Source organism: Xiphias gladius, chromosome 21, assembly GCF_016859285.1.
Source record: "Xiphias gladius isolate SHS-SW01 ecotype Sanya breed wild chromosome 21, ASM1685928v1, whole genome shotgun sequence".
Taxonomy (NCBI): domain Eukaryota; kingdom Metazoa; phylum Chordata; class Actinopteri; order Istiophoriformes; family Xiphiidae; genus Xiphias; species Xiphias gladius.
This window is the reverse complement of record NC_053420.1, coordinates 24,930,749-24,957,207: the sequence shown is the minus strand read 5'-3', so window position 1 is coordinate 24,957,207 and position 26,459 is coordinate 24,930,749. Positions and strand designations below refer to the sequence as shown.

Here is a 26,459-nt window from a genome sequence, read left to right as displayed (position 1 = left end):
TAGTGGCATCGATCTGATACAGATGAGTTTGTAAAAATGTCTGTATTGCGAAAGCCTTATGATTTTGAAACTCACACGATGGCTATTCCGTGGGTGAAACCGTCAAAACACATTTCCTTAAGAAATTTATGGACACAGGTCCCCTCACCTCCTAGTACGTTTGGATTCATATTCTGAATCCAGTGGTGTGGTAGTGATGGTGTGGTGGGAGAGCAGTGTGTCTGGTTGTTGCATTGTCCCCTGGTCGGATCCCTCTGGATAACTGTGCTTGTCTGTCTCTCCACAGGATGAACTGAGTGACCCTCGCACACAGCTGCACACTGTGAGACACACTGTCTCCTGCTTCATCCTGGGATCAAGATCAATGAAGATATCTTCAAGTGAAGACTGGACACACACCACACTGACACACACACTCTGTTGAGGCAGTGCATCAGCCACAGGCCCTTTGCTATCTAAATGCTGTAGGCCTGGTCCGTCAAAAGACAACGACTGCCATCTAGTGGTGCCTCAGGAAAGAGTGAGGTCACTTTTACTTGAAATGTTTCCTCAGAGATGGAAAATGAACTAAAACAAATACTTCCATACATACCTCAGGATATTGACTGTCAAATGTAAATGAAAACAGAGTATCTTAAAAGTTGTGCAACAGTAGTTAAAGATGCTCCTGTACGCTATTTTGTATATTTGCACATTACTCGGACATTATAACATATTATGACACTGTAAAAAGAAATGAATAAAACATTGGGTTCTTGGTTATAGACCATTATTTATTCTACACGGTTTATATGTAGATAAGCTATGCAGCGAGGGAAGAGCCATTAAAACCTTTATTCAAAATATTTTTCGTTGCGAAAAGTTTTTCGAGCATTGATGTGCTTACCATGTTGTTGTTGTTGCATCTCAAAAAGTGTTAAAAACAGGACCGGTAGTATAGGGGGGGGGGGGCACATCGCCCCATGTTGGTGAGTTAAAAGAAAAGGCAAATTTGTAGGGAAAAAAAAAATAAAAATAAAAACTGAAAGTGACATCTTTCTCCACATTCTCCTTTCCACTGATCGTTGTGTCATGAAAGTTTAGTTGTTGTACCTCAGTGGGTGGACATCGCCATCTCTTGGACCACAGTGGATGTTGTGGCCTTTGTCCTCATTGTGAAAAGGATCCTGCCTCTACCTCCCAAAGATTCTGAGCCCTTGGTTTTAAAAATGAAAGTAAAATATCAAGTCAAATCTTAGTTTTTAGTTAGCGTATGTGTTTCTGTCAAATGCCAATGCACAGCAATAATGCAGAAAATGGTCAATGAGCAATAAACATAGCAACACAAGGAATACTAATTGATCCAACAATGTTAAATCTTGTTTGAATCTGTATCTACAGTCTGTGTTCTAGATCTTCTGTTCCTGATGGTGGTAACCAGCGGTTTCCAGGAGGATTCGTGATCAGGACTGAAGAAACCACTGCAGTACACACCATATGTATAGATGCATCCCATCTGATTTGTTCATTTCAAAGACATACAAAAAATGTCTTGAAGTGGTACTGATTTATTCAAACATTCATGTGTATTGTCTTTATAACATTACAATGGTAAACAAAATAAAAAGCAACAATAAAATTCCACTGACAAAGAAAAAAACTCAACAAAATGAGAAAAAGTCTCTGCTGCATACCAAGTGTTACCGACCATTTTAGATTTCTGCTGTACATGTAAAAACTACTACGAAAATGTCCCTACTCAAATCATGTTCACCTGCAGTAAACTATCATTCATCATCACATATACACCTGTTCACTGACCATGTAACTGCTGTCACAGTTGTCCTAATCTAACCAGACACAAACTGTTGCTTCTTCTATCCATCCAGCAGCTTCAGGATGCTTTCCCTCTCCTTCAGCGCTTTCCAGGCCTGATCCTTCTCTTTCTTGGTTGGAGTGCGTTTCTTCTGCCGGGCTGCCATGATTCGCCGAAATCCCTCCATCACCTCATTGTCAGACACCCTGACTCTCTGCCTAAGCTCCTGCTTGCGCATCTCCTCTTTTGCCAACCTGTGAGACAGCAGCAAATCAAAAGTTCTTGTCAACTGCTGATCATGGATAAGGCCTTGATTTTACACAATTTAGATCATGGTTACTGTATCCACTGTTGTCCTGTGTCCTCACCGCAGCAGCTCCTGCTTGCGAGCTCTGTTGTGAGCACTCAGGGCTTTGAGCTCTGCTTGTCTCTTCTGCAATTCTGCCAGGACCTCGTCCTCTGAATCTCCTCCTGGTCCAGGTCGCTCCTCAGAGTCCAGCAGCCCCTGGGCCACCAGCTCCTCTTTGATCCGTGCCTCCAGGGAACGTGTGTGAGGAACACTGGAGGAGTGAAAGAAAAATGAAAGTTTTGCAAAAAGTGGCATAAAAGGCAAAAGGTTCAGAGAGGCAACTTGGAACCTACATTAAACTTTATTGCGCAAACTCACTTCAGAATACTGTTGAGGACACACTGTGTCTGTGTGGTGATGGATAAACAACTTCTAGATATGTTGGGATCACAACGGAAATGTACCAGCTCTATTCAAGAAAATATTATAAAGTTAAATTTTACAATCTTTTCCCCCCTCCAAATGTTGAGAATAGATATATACATGCAAGCACATATGTACATAGATAACATCACATGCATGCATATACAAAAACCTATATACATATGCATACCCCTATCTGTCTAGTTAGGGTTCTAATACCAAAGGGGTAGAACCCTATTGTCTTTGTGCCAGTCTACTGTTATTGTTACCAGTCTGTGCTGCGGCTTAAATTGCCGTGAGCTGGAATGAGCTAGAAACATGAACCTTTGCTCAGTAACTGGAAATAATGTGCAAATGCTTCCCAAGAAACATGAGCTCACTGACCAGATGGTGGCGCTGTAATTAAGGCCCAAAATTGCTTATTGAAACCCCTCACACTGCAAGTCAGATTGACTTGATATTTGACTCAAGTCCAGCTAACTGTGCTCTACAAAAAAAAAGCCTCTTGGACCATAAATGTCCGCCATGATGGATTTTTAGCTAATTTGCATAATGTGAAAAACAGTTAAATGAATAGACTTTTTTGGATTTTGACTCCATCAACGCCAAATTTGGTACACAGCTTTGTGGGACTGAGATGCACAATTCTATCATAAATGGTCAAGATCGGTCCAAAAACATGGCCGCAATAAATCAAAAAACGTCGCCAAGGGTACGGCTTAGCAGGAAATTGGCCATAACTCATTAACAACTTGTCCAATCATCATAAATCTTGGCAGATCATTTCAGTTTGTCTTATGGAAATGCCTACCAAAGCATTTTGAGCCCAACCCATAGGGAGCGCCATAAATACCAAAAACGTATACCTCAAAACCAGGTGGACAGAATCTCACCAATTTTGGTGCATATGCCCTGGGGGAAAATATTAACCAAAATCCGAAGTTTCATATTGATTGATGAATGTGGGCATGGCCTTTTCATCAATATCTGCCTTCTTATACTGTCGTTTATTTGCCGAGTTTTAGTCCAGCTAGAGACCGGAAACTTGGCACCATAACTCGAAACAATGTGTTAATGCTTTCCAAGAAAAAAAATATTCCAATTGGCCAAACAAGTAAAAGCTTTCAAAAGTCTGGCCCCCCCACAAATTGAGTCCATATTATTTGAAATTTGGCACAGATATACATCTCAGTGTCTTCTCTAAATAAAGCCTCTGAACAATAAAGGCCATCATGATTGATTTTTTTTGCTAATTTGAATAACGTGAAAAAGAGTAATTTTACACAGACTTTTTGGATTTCAACTCTATCAACACCAAAGTCGGTATAAAGTCTTGCAAGATTGAGATGCACAATTCTTTTAGAAATGGGCAAGATCGGTCAAAAAACATGGCTGCCATCAAGCAAAAAAACTTCACAGAGGGCAGGGCTTAGCAGGACAGCATTGGCCATAACTCAAGCTGTTTTAGAGCAATCCTGATTAAACTAAGTGGGGACATGTGAAACATACACACCTATACGCTTAATACTTATACCACTTGTGAAAACAACAACAAATCAAACATACCACGCAACATGGATCAACTATAGCTGGAACAGGGCAAAAAAGATCTTAGCATCATAATAGCACCTTCCATTTCGTTAACCTTTTTCTCTTTCATAAGCCTGTCATTAACTCCAAAGTGTCTACTTTTGCTTATTCTTTTTGGAGGAAAATATTATATAAACAGAAATAAAGTAGTTTTTTTTCCATCAGTAAAATACCCAATGCATAATCTCACATTTTCAATATCATACACAAAATAAGATGTTATTTACTTTTTGGACCCTTTGTTAAATTCTGAATTTTTTTTCTGCATACATTGTGATGATGAAACAAGTGTGTGATTGGTGTCACTCCTTCTTTAAACAGCATTAAACTTGCTGAAGTGACTTTCCTCAGCTTTGTCAAGCCCGAACCCACTTGTTGGTTCTGGCAGCTTTAATCTTGGTTAAAGGTTAGAAACCGGAAATTGCCCCTTGTGGCTTCATTAAATGTATCTATATTTCACTGAATTACAGTTACAGGTCTGAGTGTTGTGAATGACGACGACAATGAGTTAAACCATTGTAGCAGTCGTTAATGAATGCGTCCAACACAGGCAATACCTCTGTTTATCATCCCACGTCAGAACGATTTGTGTCAGAAAGTAGTTTGTGTGCGAAAATGGCTGCAAATGCACTGGGTTATGTTCTATGGAGAACTAATGTTGGTGCTTTTGATAACTCATACGAGGTGTAGCGCAAATACCTAAAAGCTTTTCCTTGGCTTCGAGGAGACGTCCCAGCGCCATCGTTAGCATCCCTGCCTGAAATATCTGGTATAGGAGAATCCTCCATGGGGGATATAATGTTCTCCTGAAAAAAAAACGAGAAAAAGGGAGCAAGTATGGTCAAATTTCAGTGTTTTCACAATTTAAACATAAATATTTCAGATGCCAAATCTCACTTTTCAGTCATTTGTATTTTCAAAAGCCCATATGCATTAATTGAAGTTTTAGCAGTGTACATGCTGGATCACGAAATAATGAGTCTGACCTCTACAAGGGCCTGGAGCAGACGTTGCGTGAGAGGACCAAAGGGACAGCCGTCCTCTGGAGATTCATGTTGGGACTCTGACTTTTTTAACAGCGAGTCCACATCTACAGTAGTTGAACGTGAAGATGAGTGTTAAGGTGGATATATACATGTGAAGTAAATACAGTCTGGCATGGTTATACCTAGGACAAAACTAGCCCCTGATAATCATTTTAAGGTTCAGGCTGCAGTCTTCCCTCACCTTTTGCATCCAGTTCAGACAGTGGCCCTCCCATGAGGCTCTTCTTTTTGTCGTTGGCTCGAGCTCCTTCCCTCTGCTCCTCTAGCAGATCCTCTTGAGCCCACCGCTGAGAGTAGTGTTTCCCTAGTGCTGGAATCTACAGTTAACACGGACAGCACCGAAAGCTCAACACACATGTAACACAATCAAAACACGTAGAATTTTGTTCATGTACTCAGTGAAGGTGTGTTTAAAACAAGAACAAGTGCAAAGGCGTTTTATGTCGTACTTTGAAATACTCAGCTTCATCATCTGGGGGTTTCAGAAGCTCTTCTAGCAATCGTATCTCTTCATTTGTAATATCGGCGCAATATGGCTCGACCGATGCCCAGAATCTGAAAACATAAAAAAAAAAAAAAAAAAAAAAGTTGAAATTGAAATGCATAATATGTTACCGGAAAAAAAAAACTCATTTATTTTACCTTAAAACTTAGTACAAGAGTCCTGCCTGAAAACAGTCTCAATAATAAGTTGAATAAATTTGATTGATTGACTTGAGGAACGAAGAAATCATGTAGGCAAGGCAAATATAAACAGAAGTGAGCGATACCATGAAGAGCAGTTGTTACTGACCTGTTGGGAGCATCATTTTTAGGTGTGCGGGGAATGTCCTGTGGATCGTCAGTAAATTCATACTCTTGGACTTTAGGCTGCAGGTTTTTGGATTTGGGTCTGCCGGGACCAGGACCTGGCCCATGACCACCTTTGCCATCCAACTTCTGTTTCTTTGGCTTGTGGCGAGAGGTGGCAGCGGGGTCTGGGTCTTTCCCTAACTTCAGAAAGCGCTTGTCTCCCTTCTTGTCCTGCCAGTCTGTCAGGATCTGAGGCAAAGCAGAGTTTTGACTTACCCAAAGCACCAGGCATGGAGTGTATGAAAACTACAAAGTGGCACTTCTGAAACCAAACTAGGGGTGAAAATACGATGGCCAGGGGGTACCGCATAAACGAGCAAGGCTTATGGGATTATTCCCATCTTTCTCCTACCTGTCTCTGCTCCTCCAGGGCTCGGAGGCGGCGGCTGGCAGAAGACAGGAGTGTCTCCAGCTCCAGCTGCAGGGTGTCCAGTTCCTCAATGCCGATTCCATCGTCCTCAGAGCGGCCCAGCACAGCAGTGTAGCGGGGGCACACTTTGACATGCTCCACGGGCTTGAAATCGTAGTATTTCAGTGGGGGGCAGTCCTTCAGCTCACTCATGACGCTGTGAGGCAGAGACCTAGCAATACCTAGATAAACTGGTAGGAGATTACAGTGTGGTTAATAACAAATGGTGTACTGCTGTGCTTCTTCCTCTCCTTTTCTATCACATACACGCATTAAATACACACTCACTCACGCACGCACGCACGCACGCACCCAAGTACGAGTACACGATGGTCTGCTTCATACAGGGCGAGCTCGCTGGGCCCAAACTGCCCAAATTACTCTTACATGTTAATATCGGCCGCTATTATTTCACAGTTTTGCACACAAACGTTTTTACACGAGTCAGTTCTGAAATTGTAAGAGTTGAATGGTACAAACGTAAAGTACAGACATATATCTTTGAATGTTTAAGAGCAACGATATATACCGTCACTGAATGGCGTCCATGATGGAAAAAACCATTGTGATGAGAGAAGGGTGTGAAATACTTTAAAATAGAGTTATGGCCTATTTTCGACACAATAACGATTTTAATAACAAATTCGAAATAAAACAACATTAAAAAATTAAACTACAATTCGAAATAGTATTATTTATCAAAACAAACCAAACCAAATGTGAAGAGATAAACCTGATAACCTGGAGTAGTATCATCAGAACAAACCATATTGTGTCAAGGTACAATAGAAGAAATAGATTGACGCTAAAGCCCAAATTCATCAGTTAAGGTGTGTCACATATATATGTTACAACGCTGGTTTGATGTATTTTATTCCATAAAAGGTTACAAAAGGTTGAAATTAATCATGACGCAACGGTCGCTGAGCGAGGCGTCTCCCGTTCATAGAACAGAATGGACGCGTCTCAGGGTATGCTTGTTTTAAAGGAAATGCACTCCACCTGGGCGGGGTAATAAGCGCATAAGTCCAATATTTATGGTGCGTGGAGAAATCAGCCTCCTCAAACGAAGAGAGGAAGCCAAAACGAGCGCGCCCTATCTGTACTCGACGATGTAGGATTTACGGAAGAGGAGTCCCAGGCGTGGCTGAGGAACTTCCGTCTTTTACAGCACAAAAATGGTAAGTCTGCTGCACTAAATCTATCTTGTATTTTATTATTCAGCCATTTACCTCTGAGAAATATTGCTACATTCAAAGCGCGGTTAACTAGCCAGCTCCGTGTTTCTCATGGACGGGGTTTTTGGTTCGCTGCAGTGAAATGAGAGAACGGGCATCCTTTATAGGGTTTGCACAAACTGAAGTGATTGAGCTGAGCTGTCTTTTCCCCCCTTCGACCCTTTTTCCCCCCTCCTCGTTACTGTGACCGGTAGATCTCCCAAAGCTCTGTCATTAGACGACGGGAAAGCTGTGTATGTGTCTTTGGCATAGACGGAGTGATAATGAAGCTAGACGTAAAAAATTTGGATGAGCTGCAATCTCGGTCAGCTGAATCTATCTCGCTCACTGACATTAATGCAAGTGAAAATGTTTTAAGAAACACTATGTATATGTAGCTTGCATCAGTTTAATACATGTTTTCCTGCCAAGAATGGGTTGTTAATAGCTCTGATTTTTAAAAATTAAAAAAAAGTAGGCATATTAGTATAAGTGGGTAAGTGGGTTGTAGCCCCTGCATCGCTGCACACAGCTCATATTGGTTCCTGATCACATCTGTGACCTCATTAATGGGAGGTTTACTTTGCATGCATCCTGATCTAAATTAAAAAAAAAAAAACCAACATGGTCCAACACTATCTTCTCTGCACTGTGACCAACTCGGACGTTGTCCTTGTTCGTCTTCTCCTCAGACAGCCACTCTGCGCCCCTACCTAAACGCTGTGAGGGCCACCCTGCAGGCGGCCCTCTGCCTGGAGAACTTCTCCTCTCAGGTGGTGGAGCGTCACAACAAGCCGGAGGTGGAGGTCAGGTACGTTACGCAGCATGTGGTTGGAGAATTAGCTGTCTTTAATGGCTGCCCCCCTTTTCCTCTGCTTCGTCCTGTTTCTCGTACCCTTAAGCTGTGTGTGGATCATCTGCTGCTGTCACTCAGGCGTCGACTTGTGCAAACTTGCATAAGAAAAATCTAGGAGGGGAAAAATGACACAAGCATGGGCAAGGCTGTGAAAATGAGCAGATGGGGACTTGCTGCGGCCTGTTTGCAGGTGTCTTTGCAATACAATGAGAAGATTGGGAGTTTTTCAGCGAGTCGCCATAACCTCCAAGGTTCTGTGTGGAGCCATGCAGGGTCTCAAGCACGCTGATGATTTTTAGTATGCAGAAAAACACAATAGTTTAAAACTGAGCAGGCCATTATTATTTATAGTGGATGTATTTTGCTGTGCTTACAGGAGCAGTAAGGAGCTGCTACTGCAGCCAGTGGTGATCAGCCGTAACGACAAGGAGAAGGTTCTCATTGAGGGATCCATCAACTCTGTCAGAGTCAGCATTGCCGTCAAACAGGTGATTAAAACCAGCAGGATTTCGGTAGTTTGTTCGTTATGAGCTATCCACATTTCCTAAGTTTCTCTCGCAGTCCAACATGCATTGAAAACAACCTCTGTTATGATTGACTGTAGGCTGATGAGATCGAGAAGATCCTTTGCCACAAGTTCATGCGCTTCATGATGATGAGAGCTGAGAACTTCTTCATTCTGAGGAGGAAACCAGTGGAGGTAAGAGTCAGAGTAGGGGAGGGGTAATCTGGGTTGTATAAAATAGGATGAAAAGCGACTGACAGAAGAGGAATCAATAGACAGCAAACGGGAAGAATAAAAATGAAATGACAAACGGTGCAAACTTTTTAAATGGCTTACATCGTAAGGCTCTTTATGCACAGATGTTCAAGAATCTGTATAAGGATCTAAGCTGCTACAATAACTACAGTGGACATTCCTATGCGTACAATTACACAAGTGACATTTTTGTCAAATTTCTAACATGTTGAGCGGCCTCACCGACTCACCTTGTTCTTGTTTCCCCTCTTGCACTGTGATTTCAGGGATATGATATTAGCTTCTTGATTACCAACTTCCACACAGAGCAGATGTACAAACACAAGCTGGTGGACTTTGTCATCCACTTCATGGAGGAGATAGACAAGGAGATCAGCGAGATGAAATTGTCCGTTAATGCCAGGGCCCGTATCGTTGCTGAGGAATTCCTCAAGAACGTAAGAAACTTGTTCTCTGTCCCGATGGCTTGGGTTTTTTTTTTTTTTTCTCCAACACACAAATATCAGACCCGATGCTGAAATTTATTTATTTACAAGTTTTCTTTATTGTAATAAGAAATGCTGACATGGAAAATAATTTGATCCTGTCTTCTCCACAGTTCTGATGGAAGTGTTTGTCCGTGGTCCCACACAAACCGGGGAACGTTCCGAGGGCCAATCAGCACAAGAGCGGAGAACTAAAGGAGTAAACAGCCAATCAGCAAGGAGATGAGAGGAACGTGACAAATCTGGCGATGACACCCGTTGCACCCGTCTCAAGTATTTCCCTGTACTCATGAATATCAATGACTGTATATAATGAAATATTTACCAGTTTCATTTTCAGCCACTTAGAACATATCCCCAATCAAAGGCTGGTCCTTAAAGTATTAATCAAGTTGATAGCCATGAATACAGGGGTGTTGAGGACGTGCTGTTGCGAATAAAACAGCCGGGTTTTTGTATTTTGTGTATTTGAGTCTGTATGTTCTGTCACTGGTGTTTCAAATGAAATCTCCAAATCTCTCTGTTCAGGAAACCCATGTTTGAGGAAAGTCGTCTGTGTGGTGTTTAATCACATGGAATAAGAGCTGTCTGTAAAGAAACCACCAAAACCCATGAATGAAAATAATCAAAGATAATAAAACTCAGTTGTTTATACCTTTGTTGTTCTTATTTAATAACCATCAGTCTGACTGAGGGGCCGCGCTGCGGCCATACCTATAAATGGATTTGTTCTGCTTCTGAGGAAGTTGTTTATAGTTAGCATTTTGTTCACATCCCACTGTTTGCACAAATTTGTTGCTTTTTCAGTTGCGAGAAAGGGGAAGTAATACCTTCAAGTTCAGCATGCGAACCATTGTTGTAGTATTTGTCCACAAACTGTGGATTATAGTTTCAGAGATGAAAGCGGCATCATCTGTTTGGGATTCTTTCTAAATTCACTTTCGTTTCCTCAGGGGTATTTGCCAGGACATTCAGTGCTTCCCTGTCGTTAGATACAAACCTGTTACTCAGGGCTCGCAGTGCTAGAGGCAGCTCACCTCGCTCAACTGCACTTAAGTAATATTGGTTGAAGTACTGCTTTTATTTAACTCGGCCACTACATCTAATCATCCAATTAATAAATTCTGAAAATGGCATCGTTTTCATTGTCACCTGTTGATCCTGGTCACTGCAGCATCCACCCTGTCATGCTCCACCTGTCTCTCATTTCAGGGAACCCACAGGGGACAGAGAGACAAGAATCTCCTCCAGTCCTGGGTTCTGTGGTGCTCAGCTGGCACCTTCTGATTTGAACAATCCATCCGACAGTATAAGGCCAAAACATCTCACCAGCATCCTCCATACAGAAAAATTATCCAGTAACAATTTGGATTTTTTTTTTTTTTTTTTTTATGTCATATTTAAGTAAAAAATGCCAAAGATCCAGCAGTTTTTAGCCTCTCAAATGTAAGTATTTGCTGGTTGTTGAGTCTTCAGTGATGGCAAACGGAATTCCATTGAGTTTTAGTCAGTCAAATCAAGATGTTTGAATATGTCCGCTTGGGCTCTTGAGGAAATGTGATGGCCATTTCTTCCCTGTTTCCTGATATTTTAGCGATCACATTTTCTAATGTAAAGACAGAAAGAGATAATGGCAGGTTGGTTTATAAAAATAACATCTTTATTATAGTAGAGTTGGTATGTTCCTTTTGAAGTCATGACCAATATCAACATCAGCAGCTTTGAGCTAACGTTGCATTTTTGCATGTCCAGTACCTTGTGTGCTCAGACGTGGTCTTGACAAAGAAGTATTAAAGACATGTTTTAATGTCATTGGAGGTCTGCCTGTACAATCAACATTTACATAACACATCTGTTTCAGGTGCGATCACATACTGTATTTGCTGTAGACCACACAGCTAAAGATAAGCAACTTTTTTTACATTACCCGTCCATATAAAATTGAAAATTGAAGTGGCTGCTTTCACCATAGAAACGCTATTAATAACGACCCAGTCCATCCATTCATAAACCACCATATTGTCAAAACAGTAACCTTCATAATGTTTTTTTTCCGAGGTTTTGAAACCCTGAAACTGCACATCGTCACTGAAGAGACCTTCGCGTGAAACAATGATGGCACAATACAGTAACACGTCCAACATGTAGCAGGGAGTCGCAGCATCATTTGATGAAACCACAGGGATAATACTTAAAAAACATATTGCAGTAACCTTCAGTGTTAATTCTACTGCCTTACAATATCAACTCACTGTGACCACACTGAATACAGTAACAAATAGATAAGAAACTGCTGTGACCCAAGTGTTAAAAATCCCCCTCTGTGCAAGACAAAAGTTTGGTTCATTACTAAACTGGACAAGCTATGCTGAGTGCAACAGAGTGTGGCTTTCAGATATGAACACTGAGACCCAAACACTCATCCTGTGCTCAGGTTCCTTCTAATCCCTTGAAAAAAAGATGGGCAATAGGGTTTCAGAGAGGTATGGGTGTGTGGGTGTGGCAGGAGGAGGCACGTCACCCGGTCAGTCACCACAGTGAGCAGGTTGTGCTGTCGGAAAGGCGAAAGAGTCCGTCACAAGGGAGACAGAGAGAGGGAGAGAAGGAGAGGGCCAACTTCCCCCTCAGTGGATTCCAGCAGCAGCGTGTCAGAGGTGAGGAGGGACGGTCTGCAGGGCGTCTTGAGTTGTACGATGGACGTTCACATTCTGGAAAGGGAAACGCAGCAGTGTCAGACCCCTTCTGTATGCATGTGTGTAGGTAAAACGAATATAGGCAGGCGAGAAAAACAGCAAATCTTTTCACCGGTGATTTAGTTGCCATAGATCAAACTATTACATGGAGGTGCGAGGCTGCATGCTACATTTTTTTAAACCCCCAATACACTGTCTGTTATATCCCTGTTGTTTCTGCACTTGTGATCACTGCTCCTCTTTGGCAGTGCACCTCAGTGTGTTTGGCACGGGTGTCACAGGTTTTCAGGACAGCTTTCCATGACATATTAGGAAAGTTTTCTTTGAGTTTGGCCACTCTGGTGTAGCCCTGCCTGTCTCATGTTGCTTAGAAAAAAGGTTTATCAAACCGCAGAACACCAGACGTTTTAATATTTCCTGCCAACTGGCAATTCAACACAATATGATCCACCTTTGTAGCAGTATGTCATTAATTTTAAATCTACTTAATTCAAGCATTTTTAATGTTTACTTTTCCTACACCATATTTATAACAGAGGTCCTTTTTAATTTTTTTTTTTTTTTTTAAATTGTTGCCAATATCATTTTTGAGAAAATGATTTATGCTTTTTTTTTACAAAGTACCAGTATTATAACAAGTGTACATTTTTGTAACCGTGCTTGTTCTAAGCAGAAAGAAATCTGTGAAACAGTCAATGTTTTGTTCTGGCTGATGAATGGCTGCATTGTCTTATACACCCCAGTAGAGGTTTTGCCTATGAATGAATACGCAAATCTCCGAAGACTACTTTGCATAGCAGAGTCAAAGGCAGGAAGGACACCGCACTGAACATCTGATCTGTAGATAGTGAAGATAGGAAGGAAATGACGAGACTTGTCTGATCTTCAAGTTGCGTACGTAAGAAATATCCAGCTCAGCATTCTGGACGTATTTTTGTTTCAATTTAACTTCAAGGTGACGCTTATGGCCAAAGATCCTCACTTTCAGATATTAAACAGGACAAGAGCTTTTGTACCAAGCTTTCTAAAATGAAGCACAAAGAGAGTGTGGAAAGGATACATGAAATGGTTGAGTGGAGTTTATTTAGAAACAGTAAACAGAAATATCTTCCTCTTGATTCTGATCCGTGATATGCACTTACTATAAAGAACCTTCACATTGTTGAACAAAAAAAACAATAAAACAAAGTATTTCTGTACTTCCAGGATCTTAGTTGGACAGTGTTAGACATCCTAAAACTAGGGACAAACTATAATAGATGACATTTCATAAGAAACTAAACACAGTTGATTTTTATGTGCAAAATGTAAAAAAGCACAACTTTGTTTTATGTTGTGCAAATCTAAGATTCAAGTTTTCTGACTCCTACCAACAGATATATAGTGTTGAGACACTGGTAAAAATTAACATTGTTAAATCAGTTCAACAGAAAAGAACAATGACAACATAAACTACACATAATCAATGCTTCAAGAAAAGGTGCTGGAGTTTCACTGCTTCACAGTTGGGATTACAGCATCCGTTCAAAAAAAAGAAAAAAGAAAAAAAAAACAACAACAAAAAAACCCATCTGTTTTTCATTTATTCTCCAAAAATGGGAGAACGTGCACGACACAAGACCCGTGTCATAGGATTCATAATCAAAAATTAGAAACTGGATTCCAGTCAATTACCAACATCATCACATCTTAAAATATAAGTGGAGGAAAAAACAGAAGACGAGAGTGGAGAGAAATTCAATCAAGGGAAGGTGGAGAAGAAAGATTTCTGAGTTTGGCAGGTACATTGTGCATCAGAAGGGTGCAGAGTGCGTAATGAGGGGTAAAGGAAAGGAGGGAGGGAATGGGGAAGGGGTGAGGGGGTACTGCCTCATTGGTGAGCAGGCACTGTTAGCAAAGCTTCCTCTGACATCCGCGACACCTCTACGTTCTGTTTGTAAAAAACACACAAAGAAGGGGAGGGATCAAAACACATGGGAGACATGAAATCCACCACACACAAACTAAGCGAAAGAGTCGGAAAGACGTATAAAGTTTACCTTATAACTCTGTTTCCCACATGGTTGAGATTTTTGTCTGTCTTTGACAGTATTGGGTTAGTCGTGCCAGTCGGAGAGAAATTAGACCATTGCATACATCCTTTTCTCATGCTTATCTTATGTTTATTCTCAGTAAATCAGACAATTTCTCAGCTACAAAAGTAAAAAAAAGATCACACAGAGCAGATTTATGGGTAACATGCAATCATCTAAAAATCCCAAACTTCAGTTCTAAGTGTGAATAAATGATCCGGCTTGTATTGATTTTCTAATCATGTCACAATGGTCCTATACAGTACACATATATACACCTCTGGAATACTTTGTATTCATAAACCTGCTGCCGAAGCCAGGATTTGCATTACGACGGGTATACAGTATTTCACTAGGAACTACCATTGGCTGTTATACTATCATTTATTGTGAGGCTCCTTTTATCAGTGCTGTTCAGTATCAAACCCTGTAAGAATCTGTAACATATTCCACTCAGAGGCATATTTACCTAACGGGTGTGAGGGTGAAAATGTAGAAGCAGTGGGAGCATTAGTCATTGTCTCTGTAATGTTCTGACAACCAGCACAAAAACCTGCTCTGAGCTCATTACTATTTCAAACAACTGACTGTGAAAAGTCATCCACCAGAATGAACTGAACCTGAAGCTATGGGACACAACCTGTATATGAACCTTTCCTTACCTCACAAAAAGAGGGTCAGTTGTACTCTGTGTGTGTTGTTATACCCACCTCTGGTCTTTCTCTGTGTGTGTTGACTGCATCCACGTTTAAGCTGATGGACTCCACTTTACAGCCTGAGCCCACAGAAAGTTACGATTATTAGTTCAGAAAAAAGAAGAGAGAGCACAACGGTACTGAGCAGAAATAGATTCAGTGGGTGTGATATGCACTGCTGGGAGAACAGCCCTACCGTAGGCCACCGGCGTTAGCTTCAGCACAGTATGCAGCGGGCACTTCAGGTACGGCAGTTCCTCTGTGTGAGGACACATGCAAAGACCAGCAGTTCATGAAACTACCAGAATCCTTGTCGATCGTTTCCACATACTTCTCTAATCTACCATTTTTGTCTCCAAGTATCATTTTTTTCTAACAAGGACAAAAGCCAACTTTGTTGTGTATTCTGCACCAAGTAACCTGACGTGAAGCTCTGTCTTGAGTTATAATTGTATACTGTAGTATTTTTGGAAAAACAGGGGATGAAAGAAAAAGAAATCTGATCATTTTTTATTTGACATTCTTACTACAGTACTACAGTACAGGTCTACAACTCGGAAATCAGGTCAGTCAGTCAGGAGAGAACACACATTCCTCTGTCTGAGCACTGTGAAAGAATGACAGAGCTTCACACAGGCAGTGTTACTGTGCACACACCATTTTCTAAGAGCAGCTCAGAACAGAGTGTAAATACTTCATTAGATACATTACAGTGTGTGACTCAAAGCAAAAATTCTGTGATGGTCACTGAACTGTTAATTTATGAAGTATTAAACCTTACTTTTTCAGTGAATCCATGTTTCCTTTAATCTACTTAACCCATTTAGTGATTTCCTACACTTCCCACAATGCTGTTTGACAACTTCCGAAGAAGTCTATTAAACAGAATCCGTTCATATTTTTGCATGTTTCTGTATGTGACCTAAAGTAGCCCATTTATGGACCCCTGCCTTAGGTTCAGTAAAAGGACCAACCTGCTGTCTTGTCCAGGAAATAGGCCAATAAGCAGCGCATGACAGCCTGGTGACAGATGACCAGCACGTTCTCCTGCCTCTCCAGCTCCATGATGACCGGTTCCAACCGCTGCACCAGGTCCTCATAGGACTGAGTGAGACAAGATGTCGAGAAAAAGGCAAATCAGACGGATGGAAACCAAAGTACTACAATTCTATATACAGATTTCATTGCTGAAGGATGATTTAACCTGAAACTGCTGACTGAGAATCATCATAACCCAGAGGCAGCTTTAGCCATTTATCTTTTTCATAGTGAGGATATTTTGAGATCGTGATGAAGAATGAACACACTCACACGTTTACATCTGGAGTTTAAAAAAAAAAAAAAAAAAAACAGCAGAAAAAGAGCTGCACACACACTGTTGAATTATTATTCACAGGTAAACAGATTGACATTTTAGCAAATGGAAAAATCCACACTGTCTGTCTGGGCTAATACTGGCTATAACAAGATTCCCCAAAACCCTTCATCAGGGCTATCTGTCTGGGAAGCCTACTAATGCCCTCATCCATCTTCCTGTGTGAGATTAATGGAGAGGTAATGGGAGGGATGGAAGGTGGGAACAGAGCAGCGGGCATTTAGGCCCACAGTAAACAACCTGACCCCTCATTTTTTGGTACACACACACACACACACACACACACTAATGTGAAGTCTTTGTTTACTGTGGTCTGGTTTTTAACCAAATCTGTCTGAAGCTGAGGCCTAATTAGCTGATTGTAAGTGGCCAGTAGCCATCTGGATACAGTTTAATAGTCTGCAGTCTGTGTGTAGTCTGTGGTTCCACGTGTGTGTGTGTCTGAGAGAGTGAGCGTGTGTCATTATATTCATCAAGGATGGCCGACTCTGGATTGGGAAATTCCAAAATTCAAACAGGGACACTGTCCATATGCATGCAGACTCAATGTTAACAGACAAAAAAACACTTTAACATTTACACAGCCTTATCAAGTTATTGCATGTTAATCACACAGAACATTAAATTTTTGCCGCTGACCTCTCCCTTTGGGTACCGATAGCGGTATTTGTCCTGGTCCCTCAGGGCAAACTCCAGAGGATAGTTCTCCTGGATTTCCTCATACATCATCTCCTCACACACACCCTGAAATGACATCACACACAGATTAAAGTCCAATAACACTGCACTGATGTTTGAGCTTAGCAGTCAAGAGCGCAGCACTTACTGCATCAATCTCGTTCAGGACCTTCCACTGTTCATAGGGCACACTGAGAGCCTCAGCTGTCTGGATTGTTCTCTTCATCTGACTGGTCCACACCTTCAGGTCGCTGATGCCCTGCGCCTGGATGAACTGGCTCAGCTTCTTAGCAAACTGCATGGAGGAGAGAGAAAAATAATTTTTTTCAACAAACTCATCTAGCCGGAGGAAAGAAATATTTTCGCCCCGAAGACATATCTTTTGGTGAAAAAGTTTGATATACCTCCTTGCCTCGAGGGGTGAGGCCCGAGTCTCCTCCGATTCGTCCCTTGACATTGAGCTCGCTCTCGCCGTGGCGGCACAGGTAGATGGAGCGTGGCGTGATGTGGATGTTCATGAGGTAGTAGACGATCCGGCTCTGGATGTGGTCCAACACCCGGTTCACCATATAGCGCTGACCCACGTCAATGATTTTAATGTAGGAGAGATCCCTGAGAGCAGACCACAGACACACTGTGTGATGTGACTGAGCCAAAGCCAATGTATGGATTAGAGGACCCTCCCCTCCATCCCCCTCCCACACACACACAATTCGTTGTTTAGAAATATAAATTAATCATTGACAGAGGGACTTGCCCACGTGATTTATTTCAACCTAACAACCTTAAGAAATGTTCTGTGGATTTTAATATATTTGCAAACAGTATCAAACACCAAAATAGCCAAAGTAATATTTATCTCACTGGAAAACACTGCGATAAAACGTCAAAAACTGTAACTCTGAAACAATTTCCCTTATCAGTCACTTTTCTGTGTGAGCCAGTTTTGTTAGCATTTGCTTTTTATAATTAAACAGAACTCAACTGACAGAAAATACTAAATTACTGCCCCTTTGTTCTGATGAAAAGACCAGAACGAACTTGAAAAGGCTAAATATGCTAAGATAGTAAATTAGACGTTCCGTGTTGTTGCACACCTGGGACATCTTTGCTATCACACTCTCTGCTCCAGCTTCCATCTCACCTGTCCTGAACTTCATCCAGAGTCTCGTAGGAGTTTTCATAACACTTGATCCTCTTCATGAAATCTTCCACTGCTTCCTCTGTGTTACAGTTGGTGTAGTCGGGGCTACCCAGCTTCACTTGCTGAACAGTGGAGAAGAAGAGTAGTAGGTACAACACGGGCAGAAGTTCATTTTCTCCTGAGATAAAACAATCAGGCAAACACAGCCACTCACCACGATGTTCTCCTGTATGACATCTGGGTCTTCACACACAGACTCAACAAAGAACACCTGAGACAAAAGGCAGGTGGACAAGGTGAACAAGTCAGGATTAGTATGAATGTCAACTCATCTAGTAGCTAATCCCAGAACAGTGATCCCGCAAGTCACCTTAAAGCCATTCTGCTCGGCAAACTGGATGATGGTTTCCCTTCTTTCTCTGGTGGTGTTTGTAGCATCAAAAACCTGTATAACACAGGACAGAATATAAGACAGAACAACAGCAAGCTTTTTAACCCTGTAAACTGTATGGAACCAGCATCAAACATCTGATACAACAATGTGCATTTGACCTACTGCAACTTGGCCTCCTTCTTCTGTGAGGTATTGTCGCACATCGTTCAACGCTGCTGAAGCACATTGTCTGTAAAAAATGAAAGATAGCGTTGGTCATAAATGTCACATGGTTGGCGGTTGAACACGTCTGAGTTGGCAGTCTAGGGTCAAAAGCTTCTCCTACCGCCTGATCTCTAACCCCTCCTCATTGTCCGGACGGAAGAACTCAAAGGACTTGTAGATCTTCACAAATTCTCTCCTGTACTGGCCAACATTGAACTCTGTAAGAAAGTTGGATAGACGGACAGTTGAGACAAACTCATTCTCTCAGGCTCAAAACTTGAAATGCACAAACCCACAAGTAACACTTCCTGTGTGAATTCCCTTTATCACCTAGAAATGTTTTTTTTTTCTACAACTCTGCCTTGTTTTGGCGATGTTTAGCATACAATCCTGTGAAGTCTTACCTCTGGTGGGCACCCCGATCCAGTTGAGATAGCGGGTCAGCTTCTTGGAGATGTAGGTTTTCCCCCTGGCAGGAAGGCCCACCGTCACGATCAGGGTGGGACAGTTGGTCATACATACTGGAACGAGGGAGGGAGAAAAAAAGCTTCAGTTACGTGCTGGTCGCATGTAATGCACACGTTAGACGTAAAACTGATGTCTGAGCAGCATGTGTAACGTCCCAGTATAAGCAGCTGAGTTCATCTCAAGGTTTTGTTCAACAACTGTACTCGCAACTGCAAATAAAGCCTTTCAAAATCGGCCCTTACACCATCTCGTATATTACAACACTTAAAGATTTATCATTAACACTAGATTGTCCTTATCTGTGCGTGTGTAATCCAGCGATATCTGCTGCAAAGACAAAGTCACATCACGCCAATCTGAGAACGTTGCCAGCGAGGAACAGAGGCCACGGTGGCACCAGGATGTGTCTGGGCAGTTGTGCAACACTGCACAGACACCCAGATAGAGCTCACAGCTAGTTTTCTCACTCAGCCGCTGTGTGTGCACAGATGACTGGGTCAGAGAGCAGGGTAGCTTTTAACGGGCCCTGCTCTGCCAAATGCAATTTCTTGCAACATGTTGCCCTTTAAAGAAAATGCCCAGAGTGCCTTGAACTACCACCTTCCTGATATTTGGAGGGTACTTTGTGTCCTTCTGAGCAGCCCCCCTCCACCAAAAAAAAAAACCCTTCACACTCCAAAGCTCGTGGTTTCACTGGCACCTTTGAAGTCCGCTGATTCAAAAAAAAAATCCCTTCTCAGTCAGGCCACAGTGAGGAGACACTGGCCAAACAGAGAAGTGGCCGGTGCGGGCAGCAGTTAAATGCAGCAGCGCATCACTCACATGACTGCGGGGATACAATCCCTGTTTACCAACACCTGGTGCTTGACTTGGCACGCAGTAACAATGAGATGGACACCCCTGGTACCAGTCCTTTCCCCGCGATGCGAGCAGCCTTCATCTGCGGGGAACAACAGGTGAATCCTTACATAACTGTGCGACCCGGGTGCCTGCGCCGGCAAGACGCCTGAACTCTGCCAACTGTGCCCCCGCGCCCGTAGCCGTAGTAACGCTAGCTAGCGCGTGAAAACGGACTGATATTAACGCTCGGGGGCGGATTAGCGTCAATTATTCGTGTCCCCGCGGCGGGTCCGGCCGCGCGTTCGTCAATGCGACAGAAAAGGAGAAATATCTGTCGAAACCCATTACACCCGCGGGTGGAGCAGCTATCCACGGAGATGCTAACAGTGGTCGCCACGTCGTCATACGCACCCCTTCTTTGAGAAATGTGTCTTTCTGGAAGGCCATTTTTATACGGCATCCAGATCTTCTTCAGAGGGTTCTGGGTGAGTTCCCGCGGATTCGACGGCGTTTTGTCCTCCATTCGGTCTCGCGGTGAGGTGGAGGCGGCCGCGGCGGGAACACGGGGCCTTTTCCCGTGATGCTGCTCTGAAGGTGACCGGTGTTTCATCCGCACTGCTCTGCGGGGGATGGAGACGGTCCGGTCCCTCGGTGCCTCTCTCCGTGCCGTCGTCACGTGCTCCGATCTGGCCACAGTGGAAACCAACGTTCGGCCGCTATGATGGCAGTACGGGCGCAACACGTGTTCTACTTTACCGTAAGAGACAAAAGCTGCGCACACCCACGGGACACAATCGAAATACGTCCCGGCGCGGGGTCATTTTCAGAGGAAAAACTGGCCAAGCCTGAAAATATACGGCAGCACTTTGATTTTTATTTATTTGTTGGCGCAACAACAGCACAAATGCTTTGCCGAGGGCTTTTCTCTGATGGCAGGCATACTAGCGTTCCTGGATGTATTAAAACCGTGCTAGATGCTGAAGGAGGGGCACGTTTAACAGAACATTTTCACGGAAGATACGTCGACATGTTATTGCAGGAGAGTCAAGGGTTCAACTAATAACACGAATGATGGCTACATGGAATTGAGCCATTGTTGGCGTTATTTTTTTTTTTTTTTTAAATGTCCAGCTATGAAAATGTCTATATTCACTTTTCTTTCTTGCTCTGTTTTGGTCTTCACCAACTCCTGAGGGAAATACCCTCTGGTTCTTTAGCTGCTAAATGCTCCACTACATTTACCAGCTAGACACTAACTTTGTCTGGAGTCTTCAGAGCTTTCAAGAGTCCTCTGTGGGAGCTGGTTCTTCCTTTCTTTCTGTCTTTCTTTCTTTCTTCATTCTTCCTTCAATCAAGTCAAATCAGCTATGAAACCGAGTTAAGTATGCAGATGATGCAGTGGGATCCAAGTTTATTCATGATACTGAACATTCAATACCACGACGACTAGACACTATATGACTCAGTAGTCTACAGACTTGGAGGAAATTCATGTCACAGCGTACGAAGCCTTTACAATTTAAACAAATTTAATGTTGGAACATTGCTTAATTACAAGCAAAAGGCATTTGCCTCTTTCTTCATTTGCTTTCAACATGTCAACTTTGTAATTTACAAGTGTGGTTTTGACATTCTGATCTCTGCTGCCTTTAGAATCAATTCTTGCATATTTAAAATGGGTTTAACTTTACTTGAAGCTGTTAGCGATAGCTATAAATATTGTTTGAAATAACATCTGACGGCCTGGCAGCCTTATCATTCCAAAAGAGCCCGTCATTTGTCAGTTTCATTTGTCACCATGAGCTTAACTGCATGAAAGGTGACACCATGCCCACGACTTCCACATTTCACCAGGACCTTGTTTTTTTTTTATTGTCCAACAGACATTCAGCAATAACACAATACCAACTGATGTGATTACACAAGTAATCACAACAGGTACAAGTAAGTTTAAATTGATGCGATTGCCTTAAACCTGACTTAAAAAAAAAAAAAAAATTTTGTTAAGCTTGGTTTCATAAGTTTTTTTTCTTCTTCTTTGCTTCTTTTTTTTTTCTTTCTGAAAACTTTCCACCAAAGTTTCCTTCAAAATACAATTGTACTCTGCGCTGGGCTAAATTAAAGACTGGTTGTTACCAATTCTGTCATCCAATACTGTTTGTAGAATGACTAAAGCGCTTTATTTCCTACATTCAAAATCTCAGTCACACTACAGTAAAAGGTATCTGTAGAGTAGCCACAATTTCCAGTTTTGCCTGATTATATCCTTGACTGATCACATATTCAAAACGGCTCCATGCAGGGTTTAACAGTATGTAACTTGACCCTCGGTGCATTTTCGACGTATTGGTGAGCTGTTCCGTACACATTTCAAGTGGACCCAGTCGGATCATAGGGGCCGTCCTCAGGATGTCTCCTGAACTCTATCAAAGACATCCAGACTTTTAAAGCAAATCCTCAAACCCAATATCTGGATAATCCGAATCCATTCTGTGATGTCAGCTACATTACTACCAGCAGTTCTCACTTTATGCATCATGTCAGCAGAACGACTACACACAGTATTTACAGTAGTGGCAGTATTGTGCACAGCATGAAAGAGAAACCAAATGCAACAGCTTTATAAATGAATTTAACAAACAGAGGCACATCTCGGTTCTGCAAACTTGTAGCCCGCAGATATGACTGCCTGCTAAAAAAATGTGCACACTGTGCAAATGTGCCCCTAGAAGCAGATGTGGGATGTTGGGTGATGAATGTGGCACGCTGTATTCATGTTGGGCTGAGGTGAACTAATGTATAGGGAAGCTGTATTTTTTTGTCTTTGGAAGAAAGTTTCCTGCTGAAGTCTTGGCTCATTAAACTCGTCTTCTTTATTAGAGGAGCTGCTGTGAATGGCATTATTGAAGCGTTCCTTAGCTCCACCTGCTGCTTTGTGTAATGTTTTTTAATGAAATTGAACATAACCTTCAAGCATACTGAGACAAATCCTGGTAGGTTGGCCACTGGACCACCAAAGAATCCACAAAGTTTTACTGGCCCTGTCAGTCTCTTTACCAGCCCTCTCTCTGTGTGTGCCAAATTTCACTTTAGCCCCTTTCTTTGGGTGCTATTTAGGGGTCATGGAGGTCAAAGTGGTGAGTTGGCCTTTAAGGATTAATGGAATAACATTATCATTCTTTACAGTGCTAGAAGTGATTTCTTAAACAGCGACAAAGAAACCCCCCTAAAGCAAACTTAGAATAGAGGCTCTAAATTTGACAGCTTAGTCATTCTTTTTGTTGCTCTGAATTTAAAGACCTCACATAATGATCGACATAGCTCCACCCATTACGTTTGACCTCATCTTAGCAAGGGGTTTTCTTTAATAGCTGCTTAAGACCTGGCCCTGGGCTAAGTCTGCCTGTTTCACAGGACTGTGTGGATGTTAACTGAAAACGAGGCGTAGAGTCAGCCAAGAAGAGCAGCAGCAGTGGGTCCAGATCATTAATATGGGAGTCAGTCCAGACTGGAAAGGCTCTTGTTGTCCTGCAATAACTCTATCTGTTCTGTACATCTCAGGAGGAATGAGGTCCCTGAGCAGAGCTTGTATAAACAACATAAGATAGTAATCTTAGTCATGCAGTTGTTTCATGGTCTTCAGAGCTGTTTTAAAATATGGCAGATGGCTTTTGATCATTTGTGCTCCGAACAAACAACCCCTGACCACTTTGTTTTGGAAAAGGAAGGCATGGGACTGCACAAGACAGCTCGCTGCGTGTGATGTGGGCATAGGCTACAAACATAACCAGTACTGCGAGTGGATTTTGGGGTAAACCGGTCCTTTTCAGCATTACTGCTGATTCTCAAATCTACGTGTAACGGGCCCTTTTCTCGGAGGGCATTTTGACATGTCACAGCAGGAAAAACACAAGAGTAAATAATACGATGGAGGACGGCTGAATTCCATTCAGCTACTGCAGCTGCAGGGTCCTAGTTGTTCATGCTGGTCCACTGTGGCACCGTCATACTGGGGCGCCTGAATCGACTGAAGCCATCATTCATGATGTCAGTAAAACCTGATCTTCTCCTACCATGACGAGTCAAAACATCTTCTGTGAAAAAAACCTATCATGAAAATGAAAAGCTATCTGCACTTTCTTTTGGCACGAAGAGTTTTCACAGATAAAATCAGCAGTCACTAATTGACAAAAAAAAAAAAATCTAATAATCCTTTTCTTATTGAGCTCATTAAAAGTCTTTTGCAAGGATTTTTTTTTATTTTAAATTAACGCCACAAAAATCGACAGTTCACAATTTCTTCCAGACACTTGAGAGAGGCTAACACTTCACTCATGTGCTGACCATACCCATCAGGTGGCAGCATTACTCTCTCTCTCTCTCTCTCTGTACGTGTGTCGACCCAGGCCCTGTGAACTCCCAGCATATGCAGCTCCCGCAACGCAATCCAGCCCAGCAGCTCTGCAGCAAACCCTCTATCCCCCCCCAGCTGTAGTGCTCACGACGCTCGGCAAAACAGAGACGAGTCGCAGTGTGTCGCTTTACGGGGCCAGGAGGCCTTGCGTTGCCTCTGTATTGGAGTGAATTAAGTTGCACTGGTGTAATGGAGTTGGTAAGTCCCTGCACCTTTTCCAGGTGCGTCGGCCTGTGTGCTGATCTGTTGATCTGTTGATCTGTTCCTATTAGACGATCTGACGCACTCATTATATTTAGCTTAAGAGCCAGTCTTGGTGGTGGAGCAACAGGGCCTGTGACCTAAATATGCTGAGATGGAGGTTTTCTAATTAAATAGCTCCTTCCCCCTCTCTCTCTCTCTCAAATTCCCTGACTGCTAGTAGACTATAATACATGCCGGGTTCATCAGGTCCACGAAGAAATGGCACACTAACTAAGTAAGGGATACATTTCCAGCTTTTTCAGCCGGCTGAGACAAACACGCCGATTGTCTCATACACACTCTGACAAATGCTTTATATTGTCAGAAGTTTCATCGTCTGCGTAAAGCTCGGGTAGCGGTTCGTCCGTGCGTTCCAGCGGGGTTAAGAGAGTTGTCTTGCAGACCGTACACCGGGTCATGAGCAGGAAGCAGAGCCGAGCTCCTCCTCCTCCTCCTCCAGCAGCAACTGCGAGGCTCTGATTGCAGCGAGCAGCCTCCACCCTGTGCCACACTGGTCAGGTCGGCTCCCGGCACAGCGCGCCAGCAGTTCGGGTCGGCGGCCGGTGAGACGCGCGCACACACACACACACACACAGGGTGCCGCAGCAGCCCAGCTGGGCAGCGCCAACGACCGTAAACGCAACAAACTGACCTCTGCAACAGCATCTCCTCCATCACCAGTGTTTGCAAAATGAAAGTCGTGGAAACACAAGAATAACCGAAAAGAAGCCCGAGAGATCGGTTTCGGTCCACGCGAAGCCCCAGGGTTTATTTATTTCATTATTTATTTATTTTTAAATACATTTCGCCAGCAGTCCGTAAACATTCGCCTGGCTCCTCCTCTGTGTTTTAAAGCGCAGCTGCTGCTGTCAAGACGAGACTGGCTCCTACTGCAAAACAAAACAAAGAGCGTCGCCGGTTGTTGTTATGTGGGGTAAAGGTCTCGGTGGCAGCGCCAACACGTCGTCCCCACATCACCGACGCTTGTTTACGTCTTGAGCCGCCCGGCTCTGCCTGGCAGCCGGCTGGAGACGCGCGACGCAGCCTGCGGCGTGCGCGGAGCCTAGTGAAGCCCCTAAAGCGACGTGTCTTACCTGCTCGGTCCTGGTTCTGCGTGAACCTGGAGCCGCCTCTCATCGTGGGCGTCTGTCTGCTGGAGCGCAGCGCCTGCCTGGGCGGTGTGTACGTGCCTCCGACAGCAGCCTGCCGCCAGCGACGCCGATGCTCACTGTACACACACCCGCCGTGTGTGTTGGGGACCTCGGGCCGGAAGGACGGCTTTTTACAAAACTGGATGTGATGAGGTAGCAGCGTACCTGCCCCCTGCACCCTCCCAAGACCCCACCCACCCTTTGACAGCTGGGAGATGTCCCCGGACACTGATGGTTAAATTTAGGATACTACGTACTGTACATACAATCGTGCAGCTAAACACACAGCTCTGTCAGGGGCAGCTGGAAAGTCTTGCTATAACATAAACTCACACATATTCCACGTTAAAATCTCAGACGATAAGA

At 43.1% G+C, this 26,459-nt stretch overlaps 3 protein-coding genes across 6 annotated transcripts; 1 reads left to right on the top strand and 2 right to left on the bottom strand.

The window, feature by feature from the left end:
- Positions 1–1,529: 1,529 nt before the first annotated feature.
- On the bottom strand, positions 1,530–7,197 carry tada3l (transcriptional adaptor 3 (NGG1 homolog, yeast)-like). Of its 2 annotated transcripts, none has more exons than XM_040115846.1 (9): positions 6,934–7,197; positions 6,348–6,595; positions 5,937–6,184; positions 5,593–5,698; positions 5,325–5,460; positions 5,084–5,187; positions 4,797–4,903; positions 2,164–2,355; positions 1,530–2,049 (listed from the first exon to the last, which is right to left on the bottom strand). In XM_040115846.1, exons 2-9 carry the CDS (start codon positions 6,555–6,557, stop codon positions 1,857–1,859), a joined length of 1,296 nt encoding a protein of 431 aa, XP_039971780.1. In that variant the 5' UTR covers positions 6,558–6,595; positions 6,934–7,197; the 3' UTR covers positions 1,530–1,856. The 2 variants fall into 2 exon arrangements, with proteins under 2 accessions (XP_039971780.1, XP_039971779.1); XM_040115845.1 differs by lacking the exon at positions 6,934–7,197 and adding an exon at positions 6,717–6,920.
- A 255-nt stretch (positions 7,198–7,452) lies between these two features.
- On the top strand, positions 7,453–10,376 carry LOC120783110 (actin-related protein 2/3 complex subunit 4). Its single transcript, XM_040115848.1, has 6 exons — positions 7,453–7,585; positions 8,314–8,432; positions 8,854–8,965; positions 9,082–9,177; positions 9,504–9,674; positions 9,836–10,376. Exons 1-6 carry the CDS (start codon positions 7,583–7,585, stop codon positions 9,839–9,841), a joined length of 507 nt encoding a protein of 168 aa, XP_039971782.1. The 5' UTR covers positions 7,453–7,582; the 3' UTR covers positions 9,842–10,376.
- Positions 10,377–11,360: 984 nt separating this feature from the next.
- pfkfb4a (6-phosphofructo-2-kinase/fructose-2,6-biphosphatase 4a) lies at positions 11,361–26,203 on the bottom strand. 3 transcript variants are annotated; one of them, XM_040159031.1, is made up of 14 exons: positions 20,697–20,991; positions 19,382–19,498; positions 19,099–19,195; positions 18,936–19,002; positions 18,750–18,824; positions 18,594–18,650; positions 18,380–18,501; positions 17,640–17,847; positions 17,384–17,530; positions 17,197–17,301; positions 16,157–16,286; positions 15,379–15,441; positions 15,198–15,262; positions 11,361–12,430 (listed from the first exon to the last, which is right to left on the bottom strand). In XM_040159031.1, the coding sequence occupies exons 1-14, from the start codon at positions 20,893–20,895 to the stop codon at positions 12,371–12,373; spliced, it is 1,512 nt and encodes a 503-aa protein (XP_040014965.1). In that variant the 5' UTR covers positions 20,896–20,991; the 3' UTR covers positions 11,361–12,370. The 3 variants fall into 3 exon arrangements, with proteins under 3 accessions (XP_040014965.1, XP_040014966.1, XP_040014967.1); XM_040159032.1 differs by lacking the exons at positions 11,361–12,430; positions 20,697–20,991 and adding exons at positions 13,480–14,345; positions 26,037–26,203; XM_040159033.1 differs by lacking the exon at positions 11,361–12,430 and adding an exon at positions 13,480–14,345 and having other exon boundaries at positions 20,697–21,048.
- Between the last annotated feature and the right edge of the window lie 256 nt (positions 26,204–26,459).